Source organism: Meleagris gallopavo, chromosome 4 (assembly GCF_000146605.3).
Source record: "Meleagris gallopavo isolate NT-WF06-2002-E0010 breed Aviagen turkey brand Nicholas breeding stock chromosome 4, Turkey_5.1, whole genome shotgun sequence".
Taxonomy (NCBI): Eukaryota; Metazoa; Chordata; class Aves; order Galliformes; family Phasianidae; genus Meleagris; species Meleagris gallopavo.
In genome coordinates, this window is record NC_015014.2 from 45679932 (window position 1) to 45705613 (window position 25682).

The 25682-nt window shown below is 37.4% G+C and overlaps 1 protein-coding gene across 1 annotated transcript; it reads right to left on the reverse strand.

Annotated features, from left to right (window-relative positions):
- Nucleotides 1-57: 57 nt before the first annotated feature.
- Nucleotides 58-25081, reverse strand: SLAIN2 (SLAIN motif family member 2). Its single transcript, XM_010710183.3, has 7 exons — nt 24914-25081; nt 18938-19102; nt 17514-17675; nt 16361-16720; nt 13954-14091; nt 4159-4477; nt 58-2700 (listed from the first exon to the last, which is right to left on the reverse strand). Exons 1-7 carry the CDS (start codon nt 25026-25028, stop codon nt 2634-2636), a joined length of 1326 nt encoding a protein of 441 aa, XP_010708485.1. The 5' UTR covers nt 25029-25081; the 3' UTR covers nt 58-2633.
- Nucleotides 25082-25682: the final 601 nt, after the last annotated feature.

Here is a 25682-nt window from a genome sequence, read left to right on the forward strand (position 1 = left end):
AACCCACCCTATAAATACATGAAGACTTCATAAACAGTTTGCTATAAGAATAATGATGAAGGCAGTATTTTGTGGTAAGAATATTTTATATATTTTTTTACACTTTAACACTTACAAAAAAAACATTCAAACAAAAAAAAATTAAATAACTTTGGAAGCAGAATGAGTCTTTCTGCCTACATACATACAACAATTCCGAGCTGTTGGCACAAAAAGTAATCCACATTCATAAAACCCTTACTACTATATCAAACATAAGTTAAGTAAATCATAGGCACTAGTTTATCAAATCCATATTTCCACACTTCTGCAGTAAATCTCTAAACACAGAGCCCCATGATTTCCTGATATCAATAAACTGGTAATGCACGAAGGCTTTCTAGTAAACAGATGGTCTGTCTTTTCAGGAAGCTGTTTGTTGTATTTTGGGGGAGTAGAACAGCAGAGAAAGAATGCTTAAGAACTGAAGCTGAATTTGCCCAAGTAACAAATTACTTAAGGAAACTTACAAAACAGTTTGATGCATCCATGGTAAAACCCCAATACTGTCATCTAAACTGACTTTCAAAGTTTAAAAGTCAACTAAGGTGTTTAATAAAATCCACCAATTAAAAATAATCTTTTTTTTCAGTGAAGCAGCATTGCTTTTTAAAATGCTGACGTGTTAAAAATTCAGTCTTTGATGGGAACAGGTGCATTTGATCTCTTCTACTTAATAGCTACATGAGACACTTAATGACATCCGTTGTCTGTGCCAGTGACGCAAGACTAGCTTGTTTCAGCAGGTGACTTCTGCTGAAATCTTGTGAATTACAGTATTTTTGATACCAATTTCAAAGTCTCAGCACAGATATTGGTCTGGAGTGTGAACTCACTCATCAATCCATAGCTTGCCTACAGCTGCTTGAGTAATTAAGAGCAAATCAATCTCTGCTACTTTCTGTTTGGCTTCTTCCAACACAAGTAGTACTGCATGGCTTTTTATCCAGGAATACGCAGACGCTAGCCTAAAACTCAAGTGTGTGGATTTCAGGGTGGGTTACTCTCTTGGTGGGAGTCAAAATACACCAGCAGTTCCAAACTCAGGTACTTCAGGGGCTGAAGACTATCTACTGCCTGATCCAACTTTTAGTGTTTGTCAGTCATTGCACAAAGGATACCATTTACATTTCATTATTTCATTGACTGTACATCCAACATACTGAAAAAGCTTCAAACAAAATCCCTTCCGTTTAACTTGTCCCACCAAATATGACCTTAGTTACAAGAGTTTGTATGATGTCTTCTGAAACAGAAAATGATGGTTCAAATGCTAATTATATAAATGAGTTGTTTTGAGAAAAACGTGAGTGTTAGAATAAGTCAGAGCCACAGGAGAAATTTAAGAGCTTGTAAACAGACATAGCAGGTTTCATACTCTATTACCAGTAATGTAAGATACACATATGTAAGGCAAAGTACATATTTAAAACACACTTACTTACATGGGAAATATCTTCTGTAAAAATATTTACAATTTAAAATAAACCAATTTAAGAAATGGATGAAAGTAAAAAAATAGGATACAGAAAACTCCCTCATACCATGGAACATCACCTAAATGAATATCATTTGGCATCAAGAGTCAACTCATTACCTTAAAATTTGTATGTTACAAGTGCATAGTTGTGTTTCCTTCTCCTCTACTATCAGCATTTACAGTTGTGTTCCAGGCTGCAAAGCGTAGTGGTGTGGTATTAGAATGAATGAACATTACTACTTGCTTCTTCCTTTTTAAGGAAACCTGCTATAAAAATGTTTTCCCTAAATTGCGAGTAATGTGTTCAAAATGTGGCTACAACAGCAAAGGCCATCTTTCCTGAGCCAGGAACTTTAAGGTCAGAAAGATTGTACAACTGATGCTAAGCCCTTTTGGCAATCAAGCAATAAGAGCATGTAAAGCTGATAAATCAACACAGGAAAGATGCAATCTATACTATTGCATTTGTGTACGTCTGCTACATTCAAACCTTTAGCATTAATGAAAGCCATGGCTACTCATTACTGTTCTGCCTAATCTTCCAGAGTAGCTTCTGGTTCTTCCTGAAGGATGTATGTACCACTTTCCCTAATGAGAATCTCATTCAATTGTTAACAGCAATATTTCAGTAGCACTGTAGCAGTCTGCAATCAGAATATCAACGTAGTCTTGTTTCAATAGTACATATTTACCAACCTTTCTGTTGAATTAAAATAGGTTGAAGACGATGTTTTGGAAAATCTAAGTGATTGTTGTACTTGCTGTTTTTCAAGATGGGCATTTCTTTGGCATTTGTTAGGTTCTTGCCCAGACATCGGCCAGTGTCATAAATGCTCAAATTGACCCATTTTAGCAAGCAAGAAAAAAACCCACAAAACATAACTGAGAGCAATTTAATGTGAAAGTGATTGTATGATCACCAAACATCTGATGTTAGATGTCATTAAAGTGCTGCTTTATAATCTCTGCCAGCTTGTGCTAATTAGAGACAGAGAGGTCTGGAATTCATACAAATCCCAAAAGTCACATCCGAACAGTCTGTAGAATCAAGCTGTGTGTTAGCCTGGTGAGGAAGCATCCATGAGCACTGGAACTTTGCATTAAGCTCTGCAGTTCAATAGCAGCCATCTTTCCAACTCTCGTCTTTCATGTTGCTGTAGGTTTTGGGAGCAGGTAATGATCTAAAAGAAAAGGAGATATTTTTCAGTTTCATACATAACAGCTGAAGTCTCCATCTACAATACATAAGAGTTTAAACATTTTTAAAATAAAGTATACACTTCACTCATTTGCTTCTCTTCAGTACAGTTTTTTTAACATAAACTCCAAAGTATTTTTCAGTTTATGATCTTAGCAATTATCCCACCAGAAATCTGCCTAAAAACAATCAGAAAACATTTTTTACTGTACTCTGCAAGAACGCAAATTTAAAAATGAGCTTTTTTTTTTTTTTGTATAAGCAGAGAGATCCTTGTTTAGAGTACTTTCCTTACATCAGAATCTTGGAAGTTCATTGATACTTCACTATTGCACTGCATACAGTTACTGCATGCTGTACCTGCAGCATGTACAACAGCTGTGTAATAAATGAAGCACTTCTAAGGCCAGCTGGGATTTGGACAACTACACTTTGCTTCTCTTAAAAAGTTTCTGTAAAGAAACATCCTTGCTGTTTATAATATCATGTTTCATGCTGCTTATGGAGTACTAAACAGTCAGTACTGTGAGTCACTTCTTGTTCCCTGTCCGAAACTCACTCAAGCAGAACTGCTCTTTAAGACTGTTTCATCTTTCCTATGATACTGGAGATAACTGTTTATTTTTTCTGCTTAAGGGGATTCTCAATATTCCTCATGGATGACTGCTTCCTTATGTCAGGTGTCTTCCACTTGACACCTTCAGTGAAAACACACACTAGCTTGGCATTAAAAGCATATTCCATGTTATGCACCGTTTCCTTTCATTCTCCTGAAGACAAACTGTCCATGTAGCCTTCCAGCTGATAATGAGCTTCTCTTGTGGTTGCTTTCCAAAACTCTGACATTAAGCAACTTCTACAGGTGGGTGCTAACACAGAGGTTATGTTTGAGTTGAAAATTTTCTTTTGTCCTGTGGCATAACTGCATTGATATTTAAATTAGGTTTAGAATACACAATGGATGACCCCTCTGTTGTTAACGAGCCTTCCTTCCTAACAAAAAGTGTTCTATTGTGGTGCCATTACTTGACAGGGTTTGCAAAAGGAGCTTCAATAGTTCTAACAACTTCAGACTGTGTTACTCAGTGGTACAAAACAAATTTTCATATGCTGGCTACGTTTTGGTGACTTTTTTTTTTAAACCACACAAGAACCATTTTTTTGCCTTCACAGCCCATGCTGTGACACTTTTTTAGTTCAGTATCTTTCATTATTCATTTCAGCTTCACCCATTCTCCTGTCCCAATTCAAGAAACTTTTTCTCTCAGTTTTGCTTCAAACCCCTTTTGAAAACACAAACACTTGCCATGTAGGTTTCCATTTCTGTCATTTCTCAAGACCTGGAACCAAACTAAAAATTGCAGTAAGGAACAGCACAAGTATACAACGTACAGAAGTCAGTATGCAAACTGAACAATTGGACTGCCTTTCCCACGCTCACCTGCGAACAGGCTGTGCAAGTTTGCTACGAGGCACTGGGATGCCCCCCGTGGAAGGGGCACTGGGTCTGGGCAAACCACTCCTCATCCCCGCTGCCCCTGCCGGCCTGGTGAGGGTGGTGCTGTTAACACTGCTGGCAGGGCTGGGCAAGCCTGAACTCTGAGCTGCAAGAGGCCCCGGTGAAGAACTGCTGTGTGTCAGCTGCGTGGCTTCCAGAGGAGCAACAGGACCAGGTCCGTGGTTACTAAATGCTTTCAGAGGTTGTCGCAGAGCTAGGGGAGATGGCGCTGCGGGTGAGCGGAATTTACTTGAAGAAGGTACTGGAAAATAAAACGCAGAAGTTACTTTCAAGCCTAACTTACAGTATGACTGAAATTAAAAACAGGCAAGGATTTTATGTGAAAATTCAAACACCACAATGTATAATGGAGTACAGCCAATCAAGCAGCAATGAGAAACAGGAATTCAGATGTCCTTTTTGTCATGTTTTTGATATAACTCCAATGCTCCCTCTACCTACTATGAGTATTTATCTGGATTTATAAGTAATGCCAATAAGGCTGTAACCATTCTATCCATCGAGACAGAAGAAACAGAAGTGAACGTATTTAGTAAGAAGAAATTCAGCAGTTTCAGAAATGTGTGTGTACCTAATTTCCATCTTTAAATCAACACATTAAAGTATATAGGATTCTAGTGTGACATCTGTGCACGTTTGCACTTTCTCAGGTACAGGGATGCAGCTCAGAGCAAGGCATCCTAAAGTTTCTTTTGTGCTCTTCAACCAAATCCATTGAATCAGGATTCATCTTATGATAGGGTCAAGTTCAAGATCTATAGTCTGAAGGCAAAAATATAAAAACAAATACAGTCAGCCATCTCCCAACACCAAAGAGATGCAGCTATGAAACTTAAACCAGACAACGCTGACAATTTATAGCTTTCCTCTTCTTACCAGTTTTACTTACAGCTGAATTCAAATACTTTGTTATCAAAGTTAGCCAGTATGTAAAATGCAGGTCTTTATCAAATCCTCCCTGAGAAATGTTAATAAACCAGTGACAATCTATTTATTGGCTTAGACTTAGAATTTAGCACTCTCTACAAGCCCTTAATTCAAAACGCACACACAAATGTATGCCTTTTTTTGTTTGTTTATGCATTTATTTTACTCAATGCAATAGGAAGAGTTCTTAATTATTATATACACAAGAATTAATTCTGAATTTTCAAAGACAACTAGCAATTAATGACAACTGATCCTTGCAGCAAAATACTGACAATATTTAAGTCCTTTGATAATACTAAATCTTAAATTCAATTCCTTATGAGTATCAGAAATATTTTAAAAATATGCATAACGTATCATCGAGCAGAATTCTTGAACTAATCAATCTTCTTAATATTTGAATGGAATTTCACCAGTTTCTCAGCCTGATTAGGATGGGATTCAGCAACAGCTGATGTTGGACAATCAATCAGAAAAAAGGAGAAACCACGCTGACATTTAGTGACCTTGCATGAGCAATTCCTTTTTGACTAAAACATTTCTTTATGCAGAGGAAATTGAGTTCCTCTTTGACAGATGCTGTACTTAACAAAGATGGCCCTTCGCACAGCACTCATTATCGACAGATCCACTACGAGTAAAGAGAAGTAAGAGAAGAAACCAGTAATGATAGGAACGTGACCTTCTATAGGGTACAGAGAAAGTGATAATTTCCAGATTGTTCTGCAAAGCTATTCCTGATAGGGGTTGATAGAAAGATTAATATGTACATTACAGATGTGAATTGGATTCAATTCCTTTTGGGATTATGCAAGAGGGCCCTTCTACTGACAGTAGAAAGCATGAGACTGCGGATGGGAAAAGCTGACAAAGGTGGTAGAGATGTCAGCAATACATGACAGTTGGTAAGTAGCAAGGAGAATAAATAAGAGCCTTTAAAATAAAAACCTTGGTGTCAAGCCAGACGATGGATTACAGAAAGCATTAACAGCAGAATGATGGGACAAGAATGGCAGCAAAGTGCTCCTACAACTACACAGATGACATATTAGAAGGGTGGGTTTTTTTTGAATGTGAAATTGTCAGTAAGATTGGTGTAATTAAATCAGCAATTACCAAGAGATTCTACAGTCTAAACAAAGGGAGCTTTCATCACTAAATTCCTCATCACCATACTTGGTGGAACTCAAATACAGCACCATGTTATCAACTAACCTACTGAATAATGCCAGTATATAAAATCTGGGCACAGCCTTAGGGTCTGCCAAGGACAGTTTTGGCTGCTAACACATGCACAATGGGGAAAAGGTTCAAAGCCTTGAGTGCAATGAAAACTTGTAACTGAAGAAAGTTTGTCATTTTCTCAGTTGTAGTGGAAACGCAAAATCATGGCCTGAAACAGTGATTGAGCACCTGGTGGGAAGGCAGGGCCAACCCATGGAGCTCAGGTGTGTGCAATACTCCTGAGTGACCAGAAGGGGTGGAGCCAGGATCCACCTCTTCCCAGACCTCATTTAAGGGTTGGCAGTAGGTGAGGGTATCTTGCTGGAGATCCCTGCCTACCTGAGATCTTCCAAAGGTAAGCAGCAGCAGCTTTTTTCCTTCATTTCTGTATCTGTGGTTGCTGTGTTTGGGCTTGTTCTCATTTGTTGGAGCCAAAGACTTTGCCATCCTGCTTTTATCATCCCATTATAGCATTACACCAGTGAATTAGTCTTCTCCATTCCCCATTGTTCTCCCACCCCATTTTGCCACACTTCCAGCTTGAGCTGTCAATTCACACAGTGTTTCTTGTTAGCACGCACACTGCAGACATTGCTGAGAGCTGCACTCACTATTTTACATAAAGGAATTAATTGTCTTTCAGTGAGCTATGATCTCTGAAGCAATTGCTGGCAAAGCACCTAACAATTCTGCTCTACGTGTGAAGACTTTTGTCTTAGTGCGTTTTTGGATATTTAATAAAACTCAGTTTAGCATATTTGTAAGACAGGATTACAAAGAGTAAAGTACTGCCTCATCTATTTGACACTATATACCCATCTGCAATAGTAAACTGATAGATGTTTCATAAAAACACATAAGAGTAGTGTTTAAACAACAGCACACAACTCCATCTCCTTAGACACTGAGTGACTAGAACCAACTACAATCAAAACCTCAGGCAGTAAGGAAAAATAAATGGCACTGTGCATGATGTTGGGAGGGATTTTCCACCCTCTCGAGATTCTGCTCTCCATTCCAGGGCAGGGAAGAAGTCAGCTGCAGTAAGGACTGCACCCCAAGACCAGCTGCTGCACACCAACTTGAAACCTGACCCAATTCAGATGCAGTTAAACTGAAACATCAATATGAGATGGTTCAGACTGATACAGAACAGTTGAGGGAAAGCAATGGAAATCAATAAGCTATTCTGTCATGTGACTGATACTGAATTGTCATATAAACCTTAACAATCTGTTACTGTGAGGTAAAGACTTTGTTACTTGAAGGTATTTTGAAATGTTTTACAGAAAACGATTAAAAAAACCCAAACATGCCAAAGTGCTTATGCAAAAGCTGTTAAGAGATGTAATGACCAACATTTTACGAACCTAAAAAGAATTTCTGCCCACAGTCATTTATTGTTCTGAAACAAAAGTCTTGTTTCACTGCTGCATAACACTGCTACAATCCCAAGAATCTCACTTAGGTCATAGACAAGAAAACCAATGCAGCAAAGACCAGAACATCTTGGTGTTTCTGTACGTTCCAACAGCTGCAGGCAGCGAGGCCACTAGCCCTGCAAGTGTTCTATGTAATGGGATGAGTGCAAAGCACAACCTGCTGGAAAGGGCACAGAGCTTTCGGAAGGAATAAAAATGATGGTCATATGCCAAAGCAGAACACTGAGAGAAGTTTTTTGCATTTGGAAAGAATATCGTAAAGACCATTAGAAACTTCCTGTCAGCCACGTGGATCTGCGTCAAAGTCATTACACTTTGCTAATTCAAGGGAAGGCAGGACACTAAAACTTTGTGAACAGAATGAAGCTGACTGAAAGAAGTTAGTGTTGAAGCACTGAAAGGCATGCTTATTGTCAACCGCCTCCAGGATCTACAAGGATTCTTACCATCCTTAAGAGTTTCTAACATAAAAATATCTTATGAACTAGCCTCAAGTAAGGTCTTTAAAAGAAAGCTTTCTTGTCTGTAATACACAATAGGACCAACTACATTTGAAGCCATACCATATACTTTTGTTTTCATCTCGGCAGTGGAACTGAGGCAGTGTCACAAGCAAGGCTCCCCGCATTAGTAAATAATTAGCTAAAATTGCCTAATTGGATTTGGAACTTCTCAAAAATGTCAACTTCAGTCATTAGCCAACTGGAACATTATAAACAATAGTCTCTAATTCCTTGAGGGGGGGGAAAAAAAAACAACAAAACAACACAAACTAAATTACTGTGGGGTAATAGTTTGGTTTTGAGAGGAAGGGAGGAAGCACAAGCAACATGTACTCATGCACAAATCTCCAGCTGATGCTGTATGCAGAAGGGTGAAGTTGTTACTGTTTGTTTCCAGAACTAAGTGAAAGACAATGTTTTCACTTGTCTGATCATTTTTCATGTTCAGAAATGTTTACAAAACTTGTTTTACAAACTGTATATTGTAAGAAAAAATCCCATCCAAGTGTCACCCCACTAAATACTCATTCAAAAGTCTGCTTTTTAGTGATCAATGCTAGAAGTCACCTAACAATTGGATTTCTCAAAATCAATCAATCTCAAAATCAGATGTAAAGCTTTTCTTTCCTTATGTGATACAGGAATGTATTTTCAATGTTTAGACCGAGAAGTTAGTTACTGGTCTACCACTAAATGTGGAAGTTGGTGGCCCTGCATGTGGCAGGGGGGTTGGAGATTCATGATCCTTGAGGTCCCTTCCAACCCTGGCCATTCTGTGAAGTTAGATTCTTCGTTACACCAAGAGCTACTCAGTTAATTTCAACATGCAACAGCAACTTCATTAATCTTGAATGTATGAGATTTAATGCAGGTGAACAATTATCTGAGACTTGCTGGAGCTTGATAAGAGGCTATAAGTTAATTACCTCCTTTTGCAGATGGAGTTTGAAGAAACTGTTTGGTTTTGAAGGCAGCACGAGGCAAATTTTTCTGCCTTTGCAGAGCTGTTGAAAGACAAGAAGTGTTATATTTGTCTAAGATGATAAGTAAGCTAAATTTACTGGGAATTTCAGAATGGCATCCGCTTGTGAAGCATAAAGAATAGAGTGAGTAAAACACTCCAAAAGCTGTTATGACTCCAAAAGTGATGGTTTTTTTTAACGGTGCTTGCTCTTAATGGCCAAGAGTTACAAAGAAGCGTGTCAGAAATTTTGCAGTGCAAAATGCGCAGGTTCTGTAAGAGTAAAGCTGCTTGCAGGGCAAAACGCCCAGAAAGGCAAAACCAACCAACCAAACAAATAAATACACCAAAGGGAGAACAAGCCGCCTAGCACGCATGCTACAGCAATATGAGTGCAAGATCAGATAAAAAGATGACAATTTAACTTCCTATTTGATTAAGCAAGACTAAACCTTTCATTTTAAAGTAGTTTTCAAGAAAAAAGTTGTAGCCCTTTGCAAAAGCATCGCTTTTGGTATGAGCATCGTTTTTGTGCAAACATAAGCCATTTTGAGAGATGTTTGCCTCTTTTTCCTCTGAGATTACACAAAGGAGCTCAGAATGAAGACACAAAACTGAGGATTAGCAGCTGTCAGCAAGCAAACAGCATGCTTTTTTTTTATATAGCTCCTATGTCCTGCCTTTTTTTCTAGTAACATTCAAGGGCTAATACTGCCTTGACACATCCTTGCTACCTAGCAGATACCAAGAGAGAAGCCTGTGTTCCAAGAGCGGCAGAAACCTGGCAAAGAGAGAATTGTCTGTTGCCAGAAGGAATGCACTGATTCGGCACGTTTTCACCGCAGCATATTTTTGGAGGGAAGAAGGAAAGCAGTCAGTGAATTAAAGCTTTGCCTACACGAAGGCTTCTTAAAATGACGATGTATGAAAAAACATCTCTGCTCACCTCAGTGTGTAGTTTTGTGCCAGCATAAAACTACCTACACCAGTAAGGCTTATTTCCATAGCAAGAGGGAAGAAAGATGGGGAAAAAGCTGTGTGTGAAGAGCCTAACCCTGAGTAAGGAAACTCAGTGCTCACATCACCAATTCTTGAGTATCACTACGGAAGGCAGGAGGAGCAAATAGTACTAATCCTTTACTAAAGGATTTCTTATCCTTCAGTCAATGCAAAATTTGCAATATTTTGTGAACTATAAAGGAATTTCATCATGTGTTTTACCTTCGTTCTAAAAACATTAGGTAGTGGTCTATTCGTTTTGATCTTAATAACTAACTAATAATTTTGTTTTCAACTAATAGCAAAAATGAATGAACACATTCATAAGCGTAAAATGTGTCTAAAAGAACAAGAACAAAAAATCCTTCCGCCAACTAGGATCTAATGCAAAAAAGCATGAGGCAATGGACAGTTATTATTCAACTTCTGACACATGGCCTTACTGTAAACTTTTTTCAAAACTTCTAAACAGCCAATTAAACACATGAAGATGTTTAAAAATGAGCACAATTCCCAGACATCTTTTCTTAAAGCAATTTAGTTAAGCCAACCACTGGCCAGAGTGTTTCTGTCCACAAGGATTCCATAATACCACTTTTTGCTGAATCAGTGTTTTTGTTCTACCACACAAAATCAAGAACAACTTTTTCCTTCATATTTATGACCCTGGATGTTGTTTTCCCTGAATCATTCCACTACATTTAAATTGCCAACTGTACATGGCAGTAAGTTGCTTCCCCCATCATTATTGCACTACTTGCAAGTCAGAGATGTGACATGATGTGGAAAGAATTTTAAAAAATAATTTTATATATATATCAAATTCCTTCTTTCCTTTTCAGTGGAGACTCCAGGGAAAGCTCCCAACATCTGACAACTAAGCAGCATGTGTGCTACACAGAGCTGCAGGCAGGGAACTTGAGTGATGCTGTGGAAACGTGATTTGAGATAAGCATAGAGTGCATGCTCATCCACACTGTTTGCTGCTCTTGGACAGCTCCATATTATCTCTCAGAAACTGTGCAAGCTGAATATATTTAATTCTATTTATTTCTGATTAACTGAACTACCATACTTAGGTTTCCTAAAAATATACAAGTTCTTTTGCCCTGAACGTGCGAAGCAGCCAGATCTTGGCAAGCAGACTATGCTCGCTAATAATTTGAACAATCTACAGTTTAGCTCTTTGAAAAAGCATTGTAATTAACTCTGCTTAAAGGTTTCACATCCTTACATTATTAATGCTGCGTATGTTCAAAAGCATCATGCATATATGATCCACATAGCTCCTATGTAGAAACCACCTTATGCAAAGCTATACAGTCTCCACGGAGTACAATCTAAATGTAGAGACTTCTGCAATTTGTAACACACTGAAGTCTAGAAGATGCCTGTTCTTTGGAGAATGCAAGTATTACCCTGTCTTCCAGTGCTCTATAGTGAAATACTTATTGGCTTTCACGTTCAGAAATCCTTTCTGCATGACAGCAGACTGAACCACGTGTAAATGAAGATTCCAGTAGTTACACTTACTATGTAATTTACTCATTCAATCCCTTTTCAAAGAGAATTTGGATTTTTCACCAAATTACAACTAAAGCTTATAAAATGCCTTCATCTTTTGCAATTGTACTTACTGTAATTATCTTCCATCTACTCCTTAATCAAGCATGTATTAATTTGCCTACGTAACCATATCAGGAATTGTCTGTACAGAAACTTACTGGATTCCTAACTCATTTTTGAACGCCAGCAACCATAGCAAGTTCAGTTTTGCAGCCACAGCAAATGTGCAAGTAAATTATGAACAGCAGATTGTTGACAAAAAGAAAAGTAGTGATCCCAGGTGGCAAGCCAGCATCCTTGCAAAGGTAAGCTCATGCAAAACTAGCAGGTATGAGGAAGCTTTGAGTCCTTAGACTCAAAAGTCATTGCCAAGGGAAAACAAAGCTTTGCTGCAATTTAACAGTGCTTTGTGCAAGGTGACAAAATATAAAACCAATAAAACAAAAAGTGTATAATAAAAAAACCACAATTCTGGAAATTTTTTATACAATGTACAATTTTGAGGAATTTTTTTAAATCCAGACTAGGCAAAGATACTTACTCATTGACTTCATACACAAACCGTTTTACGATTGTCAATAGCAAGATTCTGACAAACATCTGTAAGAGCAGGGAAACTGTAAAAGCTAGAAATCTGGGCTTTGTTAATGATATTTAACTTACATTTAGATGTAAGTTGCCCTAGAGTGGTTCACATTTGGTGAAAGATTCCCGTAAAAAGCAAACAGATCTACCTAATGCTTTTTATGATTTTTCAATCCATCCAGTAGTTGAAAACAATTATGTATGCATAAACATCTCACTTTTGCAATGAAGTAACTCAAATATTGAAAACGGAGACTTCTTCTATCTTATCTTTCTACAAAGTTTCAGTGCAAATATTAGAAATTAGAAAGTAGCTTTCTGACTAGCTAAGCTGCCCTCTCTACTCTCCCCTTTCAAGTTCACTCCATTTTAAAACACCAAATGCAATCTGTGTAGATTTGGCTATAGTATCACACAGTTGGGACTAATTTACATCCAGAGTCACTACAAAGACAGAAATCTTGTTGTCTTTGCCAGGTCTGTACTGTTCTGCATTTAACTGCACTTGGTTGTATTAGCAAACTGTTTTGAAAGGCCTATAGTTAAAAAGGCCAATCAGATATGCTAGCGTACCTTTATTCTTCAGCAGGTAAAAATGAAATTTGTTTCATTCACAAATACTATCTTACATTACTCGTCAAATACTTAGATTACTGGTGAACTTTTCTAGATCAAAGCTCTACAAATAATAATATTTATAATGTGTTCTTCCTTTGAAAATGTCACACAGGATAATTCATTTTCAAACTTGTTTTGAAATAAAAATGGTCAGGAAACATTTAAGCAAAAGGAACTGTCAATATTGACATATAAAGGAAGCACTGAATATTTGCGTTTCATTTGCTCTGGCTTTAAGGTCACCATTTTTAAGAGACTTGTGAGATCAGCAGTGTTCTCATATCAGTGGTTCACTTCCTACCAAACCAGCAGGCAGTAACCCAGCACTGCGCTTTTTGTTTCACGGGACTCAGGTTCACCTAAACCTTTGCTGAGAAAACACTGATGTTTGAAAAAAACAAAATCTGCAACTGAATACAAAACTTTCAGGTGACAAAGCAGAGAAAATTAACTGCAAATGAGTTAAAATTGCATGAATGATTTTTATTAGGTTTCCATAGTTAAAAGTAGCAAAACCATCATCAAGATAAGCATTCCGGTAGCATGATGTGTTTTTCTAGTCTGAATAAAATACAACAGTACAAAGCATTATACTTTCTGTCTAATGCTACTTTACTGTTTCAGAGTATTTATACTTTGTATATGCTTTTAGGATGGTATGAATGTTATTTTAACAGCAGATTAGAAGTTCTTTCAGTACATTCAATACCTGATCTATTTTAGGAGAAAAAAAAAAAAAACCAGCAGTATTTCAGACAGATGTGATTAAAATCCAGATTAGCACCTCTAGTGTGGCATGCAGTGTTTCTCTGTGCCATGAAACTGGAAGAAAGCTCAGTACCATCACTTAATTCTGACATATCCACTAAAATGTCAGGAAAGTACTTACTGGCTGAGGCTTGAGGTTGAATGCGAGGTATTCCTCCATTTGGCACTTGGAAGTTTGAGTCACTTCTGCTGTTTTTCACAGACTCAGCTTGGATGTTAGATGTCCTGGACAGGTTTGGAAGACTACGCCTTAGCTTTTCTGTGTGAAACAACACAAAGATATTCACTACATGTAGCCTAATGCCTGACAAAGTTCATGTTATTAACCAATAGCTGAACTCAAAATCTAAGTGACACAAACAGTTAGCTATATAAAACTAATCTAAATGCATACTTTGCTACATAAGTTCTTTAGTCATCTCGAAATAAAGTTTTATATTTATATATAAAAAATGAAGAACATACAGCTTTCACTTATAGGAAAAAAAATAATATATATATATATATATATATCAAGAATGGGGTTTTCCAAAATTGAAACGTGTCATAATTATAATTCCTTTGGTTTTGTTCCTGCAGTACAGCAATTGAATACACAAATCTGTCATCCAGTGTTGCATACTTTCTGAAGCCTTTATCTAGAAAACTATACTATACGGTGCTTGCCATGAGATTAAAAACAGTAATTTTTGAAGCAATATTTGTCACCACTCAGTCCCATATCAGCACACTATGTAACAAACAGGTGCTCGCTTGGAAAGAAATTCCTATCACTCAGCATTCAAAACTACAGTGTTATGATTCTTTCACATATGACTCAACTATTAATTCAGCTAATACTGATTGTTTAAGGAGCTTATAAAATGTGTACAATTTCTCACAGAAGGCAAAAAGATGCCATTAAGTTTTTCTTGTGGCATTCTGCGTATGTCCAACCCACGCAGAGCTGGGTTGATAGCACTACATGACAGAAGAGCACAGCTGACAAGGCACAAAGAATGGCCAACCTAACTATGAGGAGCGATGCAGGGAAGAAGTACTCTAACCACGCACAAGCACTAAAGGTGAAAATGAAAGTAAACATCTTTATAGGCTGAATATTCTTACAAGTTAGCATGGCAGTCTGTACATTCCTGAACATTCAGATTTCCCATTATCCTGTCTAGAGCAGAATAAAATCCCAAACAACATTTTTGCCTCTGAATATCCAAGCAATATCCAGCCGCACAAAAGACACTGCAAGGGAATTCCTTGGAAATGTTTCAGAACACGTCATTACATGCTCTATTTCCATCCCTCTGATACTTGGGATAGCAGCCTTTTGTACCTGGCCTCTCACGGAATATTTTTGTTGTACCCCATCTAGCATGCATTAAGAGTTTCATGAAGCCCTAGAAAAGAATGGGAAAGGAATTCTCAACTAAGTCACAATATAGGCATAATTTACTAGCTTTTCTGTTGACTGCTTTCCTACACGTACCTAACATTTCTGCAAACCTCTAGGTAAGATTTATGCTAACCCTTCCAAAGATATTCTTGAATAGCTAATTAGATTTGCAGGGTCATCTTCCCCAGAAGCTCTAGCCTACCACATTTATTTTCTTAATTAAAAGTCGAAAATCTCTTAGTCAGTGGAATTCTGTAAGTGATAGAGATTGCTACTGTATCAGCAGGAGAAAAAAGAAACAGAAAAACTGTTAAAAAATATATTTCTACATCAACCTAACTTCAGACACTTTACATCTACCTTACCTTGAAGAGAAATAAATAAGCTCAATTCTTTGAATCGAAATGTATTTCTGAATTTAATATTATTTGCCAAATACCTACCTTTTTTTAAATGGGAATATGCTTGTGGAATTTCAGCTCTGTTAAAGGAGTTTTCACTGGCTTGCTACCAGGAAGTACATTCAAGAAGCAAAATTGTATCAGAACAGCATTATTATATGATAATACAATCGGTGTGAAGTTTTCTGCAGTTTTACTGTTTGGCAGTTTGCACAGCTTCAACATTTATTTAAAATAGTCAACAAAGATAGCATTAATATGTTAAGGCCGTATTCATGGTCAAAGAGCTCACAGTCCTGCAGTGTCAGAAGAAAGCATGCAGCTATCTCACAGGCTAGAGGCATGCCTAAACCGCAACCTTACTCTTATTCTGAGCAGTTATATTCTCTTCATTTTGTTCTGTCATCTGCAAGGCCTACTGGTGAACAATAGTTTCCTTTGTGCTCTCCTTTATCGAAGTGCATTTCACTGTCACAGACAGAACTCAGTCACAAAAAAACTTGACTACACTCATTGACTGGATAACATCTAAGATACAGAGGAAGCCTATCAACTCATGACAGCTAGAGCTCCCCAGCAGTATTTAAGCTTTGCTTACTCTACTTTTTCTTAAACAGCTCTGAGATTAAACCATGGTATTGTGCAAGCGTATAGTTTCAGCACTTCACCCCAAACAAAATCTTTTATGGGAATTACACAGCTACCTTAGCTACTTGTGTAGTGAGAACAGAGCTTATTACCTTCACTTTTGACATTACTGGTCTGCATATCTGTAGGATGGCCTTGAAGTGAAAGACGAGGTTGCTGTAAACGGCTAATCATAGGTTGGGGTGACACTCTACTGTATTCTATACTTCGAGCAGGTGATCGGGAACGAGGAGAATTCCTTGGAGACTGTTTTGGTGAAGGCCAGGGAGAACTACGAGGTGACGGTGAGAACCTGCTGACGGCAGGGTGCACTGTGTGATGTGTGCCATCTTCTTCATCTTCTAAACTCTGTGCATCAAGCTCCTGGTCACTGAATGTGCCTCGCCTCGTGGAATTGCAAGAAGAACCAGAACTACGCCGAGAAGCCGATGCTGCATACTCTTGCCGGAGGCCTGGAAACAGTGAGTAGACTGTTACTTTTTATCAGCCCACATATGGTGCAGACTAGAAATCCCTGACACAACTACCTGCCCAGTGCTCAAGCTAACATTTGGCTCATCTTCCCTCTTTTTATTTGAGACATAAAATTAATTCCAGATTAGTATCAAACAAGGTTGTCTAACAGCTGAGTAAGTAGATGAGTTTCTTCCTTTTAATACTACAACAATTACCACTGTATTTGTGCTACTTGTTCATCTCCTCTCCCAGGCTAGATACAATTTAATTTGGTTATCACGTACCACCCTGTAAGAATTATAGAAGCTGCAATGAAATGCCTCTTGAGATACATTAGTAAATATAAAAAAAGCTACCCCTATTGAATCTAGAGTTCAGTTAGACCAGTGATCTCCAAAGCTGGGTGCACTTAGCCCAAGGGGTACACAAAACAATTCAATCTGATAAAGGGAAGAAAATTTTTTGGTTGGTAACGTTAAGAGATAAAACAGTGTTTGTAATTACTGTTTGCTTCACTTTTGCATCATCCTTTTAAAATTTCTACTTTTGTATATGCTTATAATGTACATAATGTCCCAGGGCAAGAGTACATGTATATAATGGTATACATTTCCTTTTCTTACCCAGGAAACGGAAGTCCTTAGCTAGTGTTCTCAGGAAAACTACATTTGTATATCCCTAATAGAGTAAAGACTTCTTTCCCATTCCTGCTAAGGAAGTTCTGCTGCAGTTTTTTAATTAAAAAAAGATCAGTTATCCCACTTGATTTTCAGGATGCAAAATACTTACTTTCTTCCTGCATTCGTGCTAAAATTTGCACATCTGTAACATCATTTAGCTTGTAATTAGATCCAATGGAGTCTTCATCCATCTCTGATGCACTTAATTCACTGTCCACAGAGGATTGTGGACTTAGTGGAGGATTCCTATCAGCTGAGCTTTTAAGATGGCCTATAGAAAGAACATGAAGTAATAGGAGATGTTTAAAAAAAAATAAAAAATGCATATCCTGGTAGAAGAACCAACAATCTGAAAACAGATTATGACTTAAAACAGAGATAAACATTTGAAATATCTGACTGCAAATCTATGCTGAAAATGAGTAACTTTATAAAAATCATTATAATGGTGACAGATGACTTTAATGACATAAATTTGGTCCATTTGTGCCAAGGTTTCAATTGCTATGACATTTGTACAGCTCTTATAGAAAGAGCACTGCATGCCTGTTCCATTTACGTCTTTGTTCTTATTTCTACACCCGATGAGGGCTACTCTGAAAGTAATGCCTTCTATTTGATTATGTTGGCCTGCAGTGTCAGAATGGATGTTGGTGATATGGCAGTAGAGGTTGAACTTTCTTGCCAATATTCCATTACAGTTTGTTGCTGTGTGACAGATGGCAACAGGACTGTAGCACATAACAAAGACCAGAGCTAGATAAATGAAAACAAAACTTCAGTAATGACTGGTGAATATACTGCAGTGCAGGATTCTCTTTATAAGTCCACAGCAAACTATGGATAGTGGAACTTTTAATTAAATGTTTTTTTTCTTCCCTGCAAACTAACTTAAGTTAAAGTAAATGCAATGAGCCAACATTCTGACTTCGGTGTAGGGAGATGTTCCACACATCAATTTTTCTAAAGCATAGAAAATGCCTATGGCGCAGAATAAAGGCAGAGAAGGTTGCCAGAAGTTACTGTTTATACTGATGTCTGCAGAGCCTTAAGGAATATCTTTAATTGAAATACGTGCTTCTTTCTTAGATTACATTGTTCATATTGCAGCTGTACTGATGGATGCATTCACATATCAAATGATTCAGTAAATAAGTATTATGCAATTGCAAAGACTTTACAGCCACCAACAGGTAATGTCTAAAGGTACTACTGAAGGTCAATTCCAGAAGCTTCTTATGTGCGCTGGGACTTCACAGAAGCCATACTAAGAGTTTTGGTCTAGCTGTTAAAATGTAACCAGTTATCTTAGGTATGTGGGTATCCAAAGAAAACACTGTAAATGTATCTCATGCCAAAAGGTGTCTGTATAAAAAAATGTCTTTCCTAAAACGCTTAAATACCGCACGATGCAAACTTCCTACAAAGAAAACACTGATGAGTTGAGGTGTCCTTCTTATTCTAGGTTCCATGAAAAATGTAAAGTATCTGAGCATGTATTTCTGAAAGAAAGGATCAAACACACACACTTACCTGAGGTACCCGGAGATATGAACTGTTTCGCTAATGCAGATTTCACTGGTGTTGAGGAGGGAGAGTTGAAACCACTGCTGTAGGGGCTACTGGTATTTGGACTATAGGAGCTGGCATAGCTGACTGCACTGAAAGGACTATTGTACAAACTCTGTCTCTTCACGGCTGTACAAAAGAGGAGGAAAACTACAAATTATAATACAGTAACAAGCAACAAGAAATGCATATAATAATATGGTAACTTCAGTGTGATTTAATTGCTATACAATTCAAGCAAAGCACTTAAGTCAGCAGGGATTTTTTTTCAGCTGATTTCTTAGTCTCCTAGGTACTAATCCTAACACAAAAAAACTACAAGATAAGATAACATGCACTTTCTCGGATCTAAAATTGCTACACTCATTTTCTTCGTGCCCAACCAAGGAGGAGGGAAGCGACTCAAAATTTGACTGTAGTAGCTAAGCTATGCTAACATAGAACCTATGCATTACATACAAATCAGAGACACCACTAAGTATCAAGGGCTACAAGAACCATCCTCTTTGTAATTAGCTGTAACAAAAAGAGACATCCCTACATATATCAAGGTAAGAGTACGTGAAACACAGTTGCCCCAATTACAGTCTGAATGAGTACTGGATGCAACCCTACCAGCCTACCTTGGAAAATGACAGATGTTACAGCAATAACAGCAAGTGCCCTCTGAAGACAAAGAGTCCTTAGTATGTGTAAGTACTGACAGAAAAAGATTCCTTTTGGCTACTCCTAAGGAGCTGCTGCAACACTGCAGTCATCCAGACAAAATCCTAACATGATTTCCACATAGAAAACCAAACGGTAAAATGAAATTTCTGAAGCAGTTACCTTTGATTTTATCCATTTCAAATGTTTTTAAATATCAATTGACCAAAACAACCTTGTTCTCATTCCCCCTAGGTTTCATCTCAGTCACTCTTAGAGAATCACAGCTAATCCCTGAGATGGTGTTGATATATAGACAGAACTAAATCAGCCAGCGTTCCTATACCTCCTGCAATTGCCTTTTAGGGTGAAAGAGTAGTTAATATGTATATAAATCATATGGAAATGCAGTTTGTGTCTAGTTCTCCAGAATTCAGAGATTCTGGATTATGCAATATTTAAACAGCAACCCCAAGACTGGTACCAGAGAACTAGAAACACTGCATATGAAATTTCCCAAAGCCAAAAGAAAAAAATCTAAGTTAGGCATGGCAAATGCTTGTTTATATTTCTGGATACTCTGAATCTGTTTGGGATGATAAAGCAGAAAAGACAGTCGTAGATTTTACTGCAACCCAAACTTAAGAGGTAGATTTATACAGAACTTAAAAAGGCTTCTCCAGAAGTCACCAACACAAGCCATGTGGTGGTTGTACTGTTCTACCAGTCTTCAGTTTCCCAAAGAATGTAACTAAAGCAACCAACCATAGGACAACATCACTTACTCAGAGAATATTTTTGAAGTACACCAGGATGACACAAATCACTACATTGCCACGCTAGTTAGTAAAAATGCCAGATCTTTACCAGGTTAAACTAAAGCATCACTGCTTCCAATGCTTCCATCTATACTAACGCTTCTTGTAAGAGCCACTTTCTCTTTTGGTTGCTCTCACCAACTATTTAAGACTTCAGCCAAATTAATTTCTTAAGGGTATGCCAGAAAGTTAGCTACCTTAATGTGAAATTCATTTCATTAGAATCCATAGTCACATTTACTACATCTGGTCAAAAATCCCTTATCAAAATAAGAGTCCTTAATGGCTCTCTCAAACTGTAGGATTGTTTCCTACTTTGGGATTCTTCTGCCAGTGGGCTTAAATGCCACATTCGAAGTAAGAGGTACAATTTGGCAACTGCCACTGCTATTGGCCTTATGTGTTTCAATCCTGAAGTACTTCCAGATGAATTTTAATTAGCAGCATACATTTCCACTATTATACCTCCACTCCCACAGCTGCCAGCTTACAATTTACTTCAATGTTTTGTTCAGAAATTCAGTTTTCATTTCAAAATAGAAAATAGAACTTTGATGGGGAAAGTGGGAACCGAAGGAAACATGATCAGTTTTGGTAAAACAGTTTCTTCATCGCTGAAAGTACTTTATGCCAAACTGACAAAAAATTGTATTTAGATTAGTAGCCAGCAGCTCAGTGAGCTGCAAATTAAACTGTAAGGCATGACAGTTTTGAAACTGGCAAGAATAGGCTTCACAGATGTGTGGCAATATACTCAAGCAGGCTCCAGGGGGAAAAAAAAAAAAAAAAAAAGCAGAAATTGAGCTTTTCAAGAGGAAAAAAAAAGGCTATTGATAGATGAAAAGATGTAAGTAGATGAAAAGATAAAAATAACTGAATTCCATTGTGCCATGTCAGGCAGTTTGGCATTCACTTGGTTTACTAAAACTTCCTTTATTCTGTTTATCTTTTTAACATTAAAAGAAGCCAAATAGAAACAGTTGCATGAAATGCTGCCTTCAGCAGCAAAGCCTGCTTGAGCTTCTCCTCCCACCCCACTCTGCTCTTGGTCACTACTTCCTCACTCACTCAATACAAGCAATAGAGGGGTTGCACTGTTACCCAGACTACTAAAGCACTGTCAATAATAACTGATCTCATCAGAGGACCAGTTTTTAGTAGCACCCCAAGAGGGATTGTGTTACCACAACTGAATGGCTAGCAGAGTGCAGCAGAGGCAGAAACAGCAGGAATTCAAACTGCTCCGCTTTCACTTTCATTATTTTAGCCTGAAAGTGAAAGCTATGTGCTAATTGCACCAGCTATGAAATTTCAACGAATTTTAGTAAATATTCTTGAGGCGCCTCCATTTTATTTTGTGAATGCCACAAAGGAAACCTGAGCTTTATTATCAAGCCCAGCCAACAAAGGTTATTAAAAGTGGTTGTATTCTGGTCGACTCTGATGAGACAACTCAGTGCTATTTTAGTGTTCATGCAACAACTCCAAAATACCTATTCCAGAAACCCCTAAAATATAAGTATGCACAACAGTTCTTTATTTTGTATTTATTACACAAACACTAAAATATCAAACACAAATTTGGAAACAACTGTACTACTATAAAATCTGAAAGACAGCTCTTTGTACATATCCACAGTGATACTAAGTATTTATGACACACAGATTTCTTCAGATGAAAGCAAGCATACTTTCATTATATACAGATAAGTGCTCCCTAGTACATCATGAAATTTATATGGTACAACATTTGTCATCATAGGCAAGTATGAATTTCTACCTTCCTCAGCACTGTATTTTTTCCCCCACAACAACAGCAGCAATCAAACGAAAAAAAAAACAACTGGATTCAAGCAATTTTTCCTGGTATTGAATTCCAACAGGGATTTCTACAGCATAGGAAGGCATTAAGTGTTTTTCAACAATGCAAAATACGGTCCTTCTTAGGAGTGACAATGTTAGTAAGCTGGATAAATTTTAACATGAAAACAATTCTCTATTAGATGAAACATCAGCTTTGATTAGATCATGCAGTAGCTTTTAAAACATAGAGGGAAGGGTTAATGAAACAACGAGCATTTTTATATTAATGCATATTTTCTTTTATAAGATTCAGAAACAGCATTCACCACCCAGTTTATTTTAGTCAGCATTTGGTTAAATTGGTCTTCAATTTCTCTTTTGCTCCAGAATAGAGAGGAATAGTATTTCTGGGTTCCTGCTGCTGATTTCTTCACATGCTCATTCATAAAATCCAATTTTGTTTTAGACACCCTTGTGCTGGAAATGCTGGTCTCCAGCCAACATAAAATGTGCTTTTTGCACTTTTGACCAGGACTGGAGGGCAAGGCTCAGAGAAGACTTTGCACCAGGACACACCTAAGGTTACCTGTAGTCTGGATTCTCCTCCAACACTAAGCAGTCCTCTCCCTGCAACTGTAAACCTCAACTCAAGAGCAATGAGCACCACGCATTTCGTGTTCTAAGGAACTGTTTGCATGGAGCTGAAATTCCCTCTTCCCTTCTTTACCATCACACAATGGAAAAAGATTACTTTATAAGAAAGGAGAAAATCTGGAAAACAAGAGTGCATTTGAGACTGAGAAGAGGCAAAAAGATTAGAATCACATAACAGGAACTGCCAATGAGAAAATAGTCATGGCAAAACAACAGGGATCAAGGAGAGAAAGTAACAGCAGTATGAAAAGCCTTATCTGTGGAGACTGGAACTGAAATTTATTAACTGAATCACTAACTCATAGGTGAAGAGCTGAGGATCCTTGAGGCAGAATCAAAGAGAATGTAAAATACAAAGCCCAAGATATTCTGGAAATTGTGGGGTAGGAAACACACAGCTTACAAGAGTGGAGCTTCCTGCTACCCTATTTCTGCTGTAGTCTGGTTGGTCTAAAGGACAATCCTATTTTCTGTTACAAATTCACTTTTCCATACAGTTTTCTCCAACTAGCAGTATTAGTGCCCATCTCTTCTACCAGAAATATTTTTCCCTGTTTGTACCATGGGTGAGTTGCTGTACTCTTGCGAGAGTAACTGCCAGAGGTAGATTGTTGGGGATATGGAAAAAAGACAAGTTGCCTAGACACAGTTTGAATGGATCAGACTTTCAAGTTCAGCCATCTCATACAGCAACATCCTGCCATCCTGCTCCAACTACGACTAAACTTCTAAAAATATAAATAAAATAAATAAATAAAATAAATAAATAAAACTTCTATAAATATAAAAAGTGTTAGAGAAGCTGTGATACCTGCTGAAATGAAATAACTCATTGTGAAGGCAATTTCAGCATTAGGTTTGCTAGTTTTTATAACTGGATTTTTCATATTATCTACTAGCAGTGTTTTCAAATTTTATTAAGAACAATCTTAGTACAAATCAGAGTAAAGACTGAATTGCGCCAAAGAATCCAACGAAGGGGAAAATGTCATAATAAAACTCAGCAAAATTTATGTATAACCACGTGAAGGATGGTTGGGAACATTTGTGGAAATAACTGTTCAGATATTCATAGGTCAAATCCAATCATTCTCTTAATTCCTGCAGATAGTGGTAAAAAAGAAAAAAGTAGCACAAGGCTGCAAAAAAGATGGAAATACGGAGCAAGAATAAATATTAACAGTAAGAAAGGTATTTCTCAGTATCACTTTTTTTTCTTCCCAATAAAAATAGACTTAAACAAAGAAGTTAAAGCAAGTTTTGGAAAACAGTCAGAGGTTACAACTGAGTGTTGAGCGTTCACAGGGCAAAGTATTACTGGTAAGTTAACAGGAAAAATAATGAAGAAATTAGATGGGCAGAAAATTCTAATCAGACCATCAGCATTTTGCTGCTAATTGGACATCAGAATGCTGTGAATCAAAGAATGAAGGCGGTAGGTTTTCCTCCTCAAGGACCAGACACTCAACTCTTCCCCAGTTTGGAATATAACCAACTATACTGCACAAGAAGGACAAAAATATATATCAAACTCTGGATTTCTGAATCTGATGGTGACACCATCTTACGTTACCGGGGATGGGAGGAAAACAAATCAATATCATCTCCCCATGCTACTCAAGAACTTCATTTTCTTAGAGAAAGTAGCTCATCTAGAAAAATAAATGTTCTAACATACTGACAAGCGCCTACCAACTAATTAGGTATAACAGCTAGTGTAATACAGGCTATTTTAAAATAAGCCCTCCAAGCTAATAACATTGGTCAGGAGCTTTCAGAAAGGAACAGATCACAGTTATGCAGGGGACCTAAAACTCTGAGATCCTCCCTCACACCTAATGCTTCATTTTATTCACAATGTAGAAAATTATGACAATGAATTTTTGCAAACCATGACAACTTCAGGCAGAACTAACTGCTGCATCTCATTCTCTTCTTTCACAACTATTAGCTAATTCTGATCCCTCTGACTCTGTTTAATAGTAAGTACAACCCAGCGGTGTTAATATTCAGAACTCACCTGACATCATCTGTTCCAGCCTGTGGATCAGTGACTTTTTACCACATTCAATGTCAGGACTTGGGTAATCCAACACCCGCCTGCACCAAACTAATGGGCTGACACATTTTTGCATTGGAGTCAGTCTCTTCTTTGGAGACGTGTGTAACCTGAAAAGAAGAAAAACATTATGAAGACAAACAAAATGTGGATAAATCAGGCATGTAAAAAAATACTATGCACTACGCTATTTCTATTCTTATACTATACATACAGTACAAACCCTAAATAGAAAGAAAGCACAATTTTTAGATTTAAATTAATGATTTTGGATACAGTCTAATACTGATAACATGTGGCTATCTAAGGATTTCTGTCAAAAGCTGATGCCCATATTGTTACATCTTCATAAACCAATTGGTATGCCAGAAACAAACAAACCCCCATATTATATGGACAGTTTCACTCTGTTACATGAACATACTACTGATATATCTGATACATACAATAAATGTACAACTGATACTTGATTTAAGTAACATTCACCTTAAAGAAAAAAAAGAAGAATCATGCAATATGCAACTACAGTTTTCCCAAATGCAAAGAAATTGTAAGCAATAACTGCCTTAAGTACTGAAATAACAGGACACATCTCCTAATTTTGTATCCTTGAATGATAAATGTTTTCTTTCTACTTATAACTTGTACCCTGGCACCTGATCCTTTAGTTTTCCTTTGCACACTGAACAAAGAGACTTCTCTGTCCTAAGGGGTACACAGGCAAGCATTA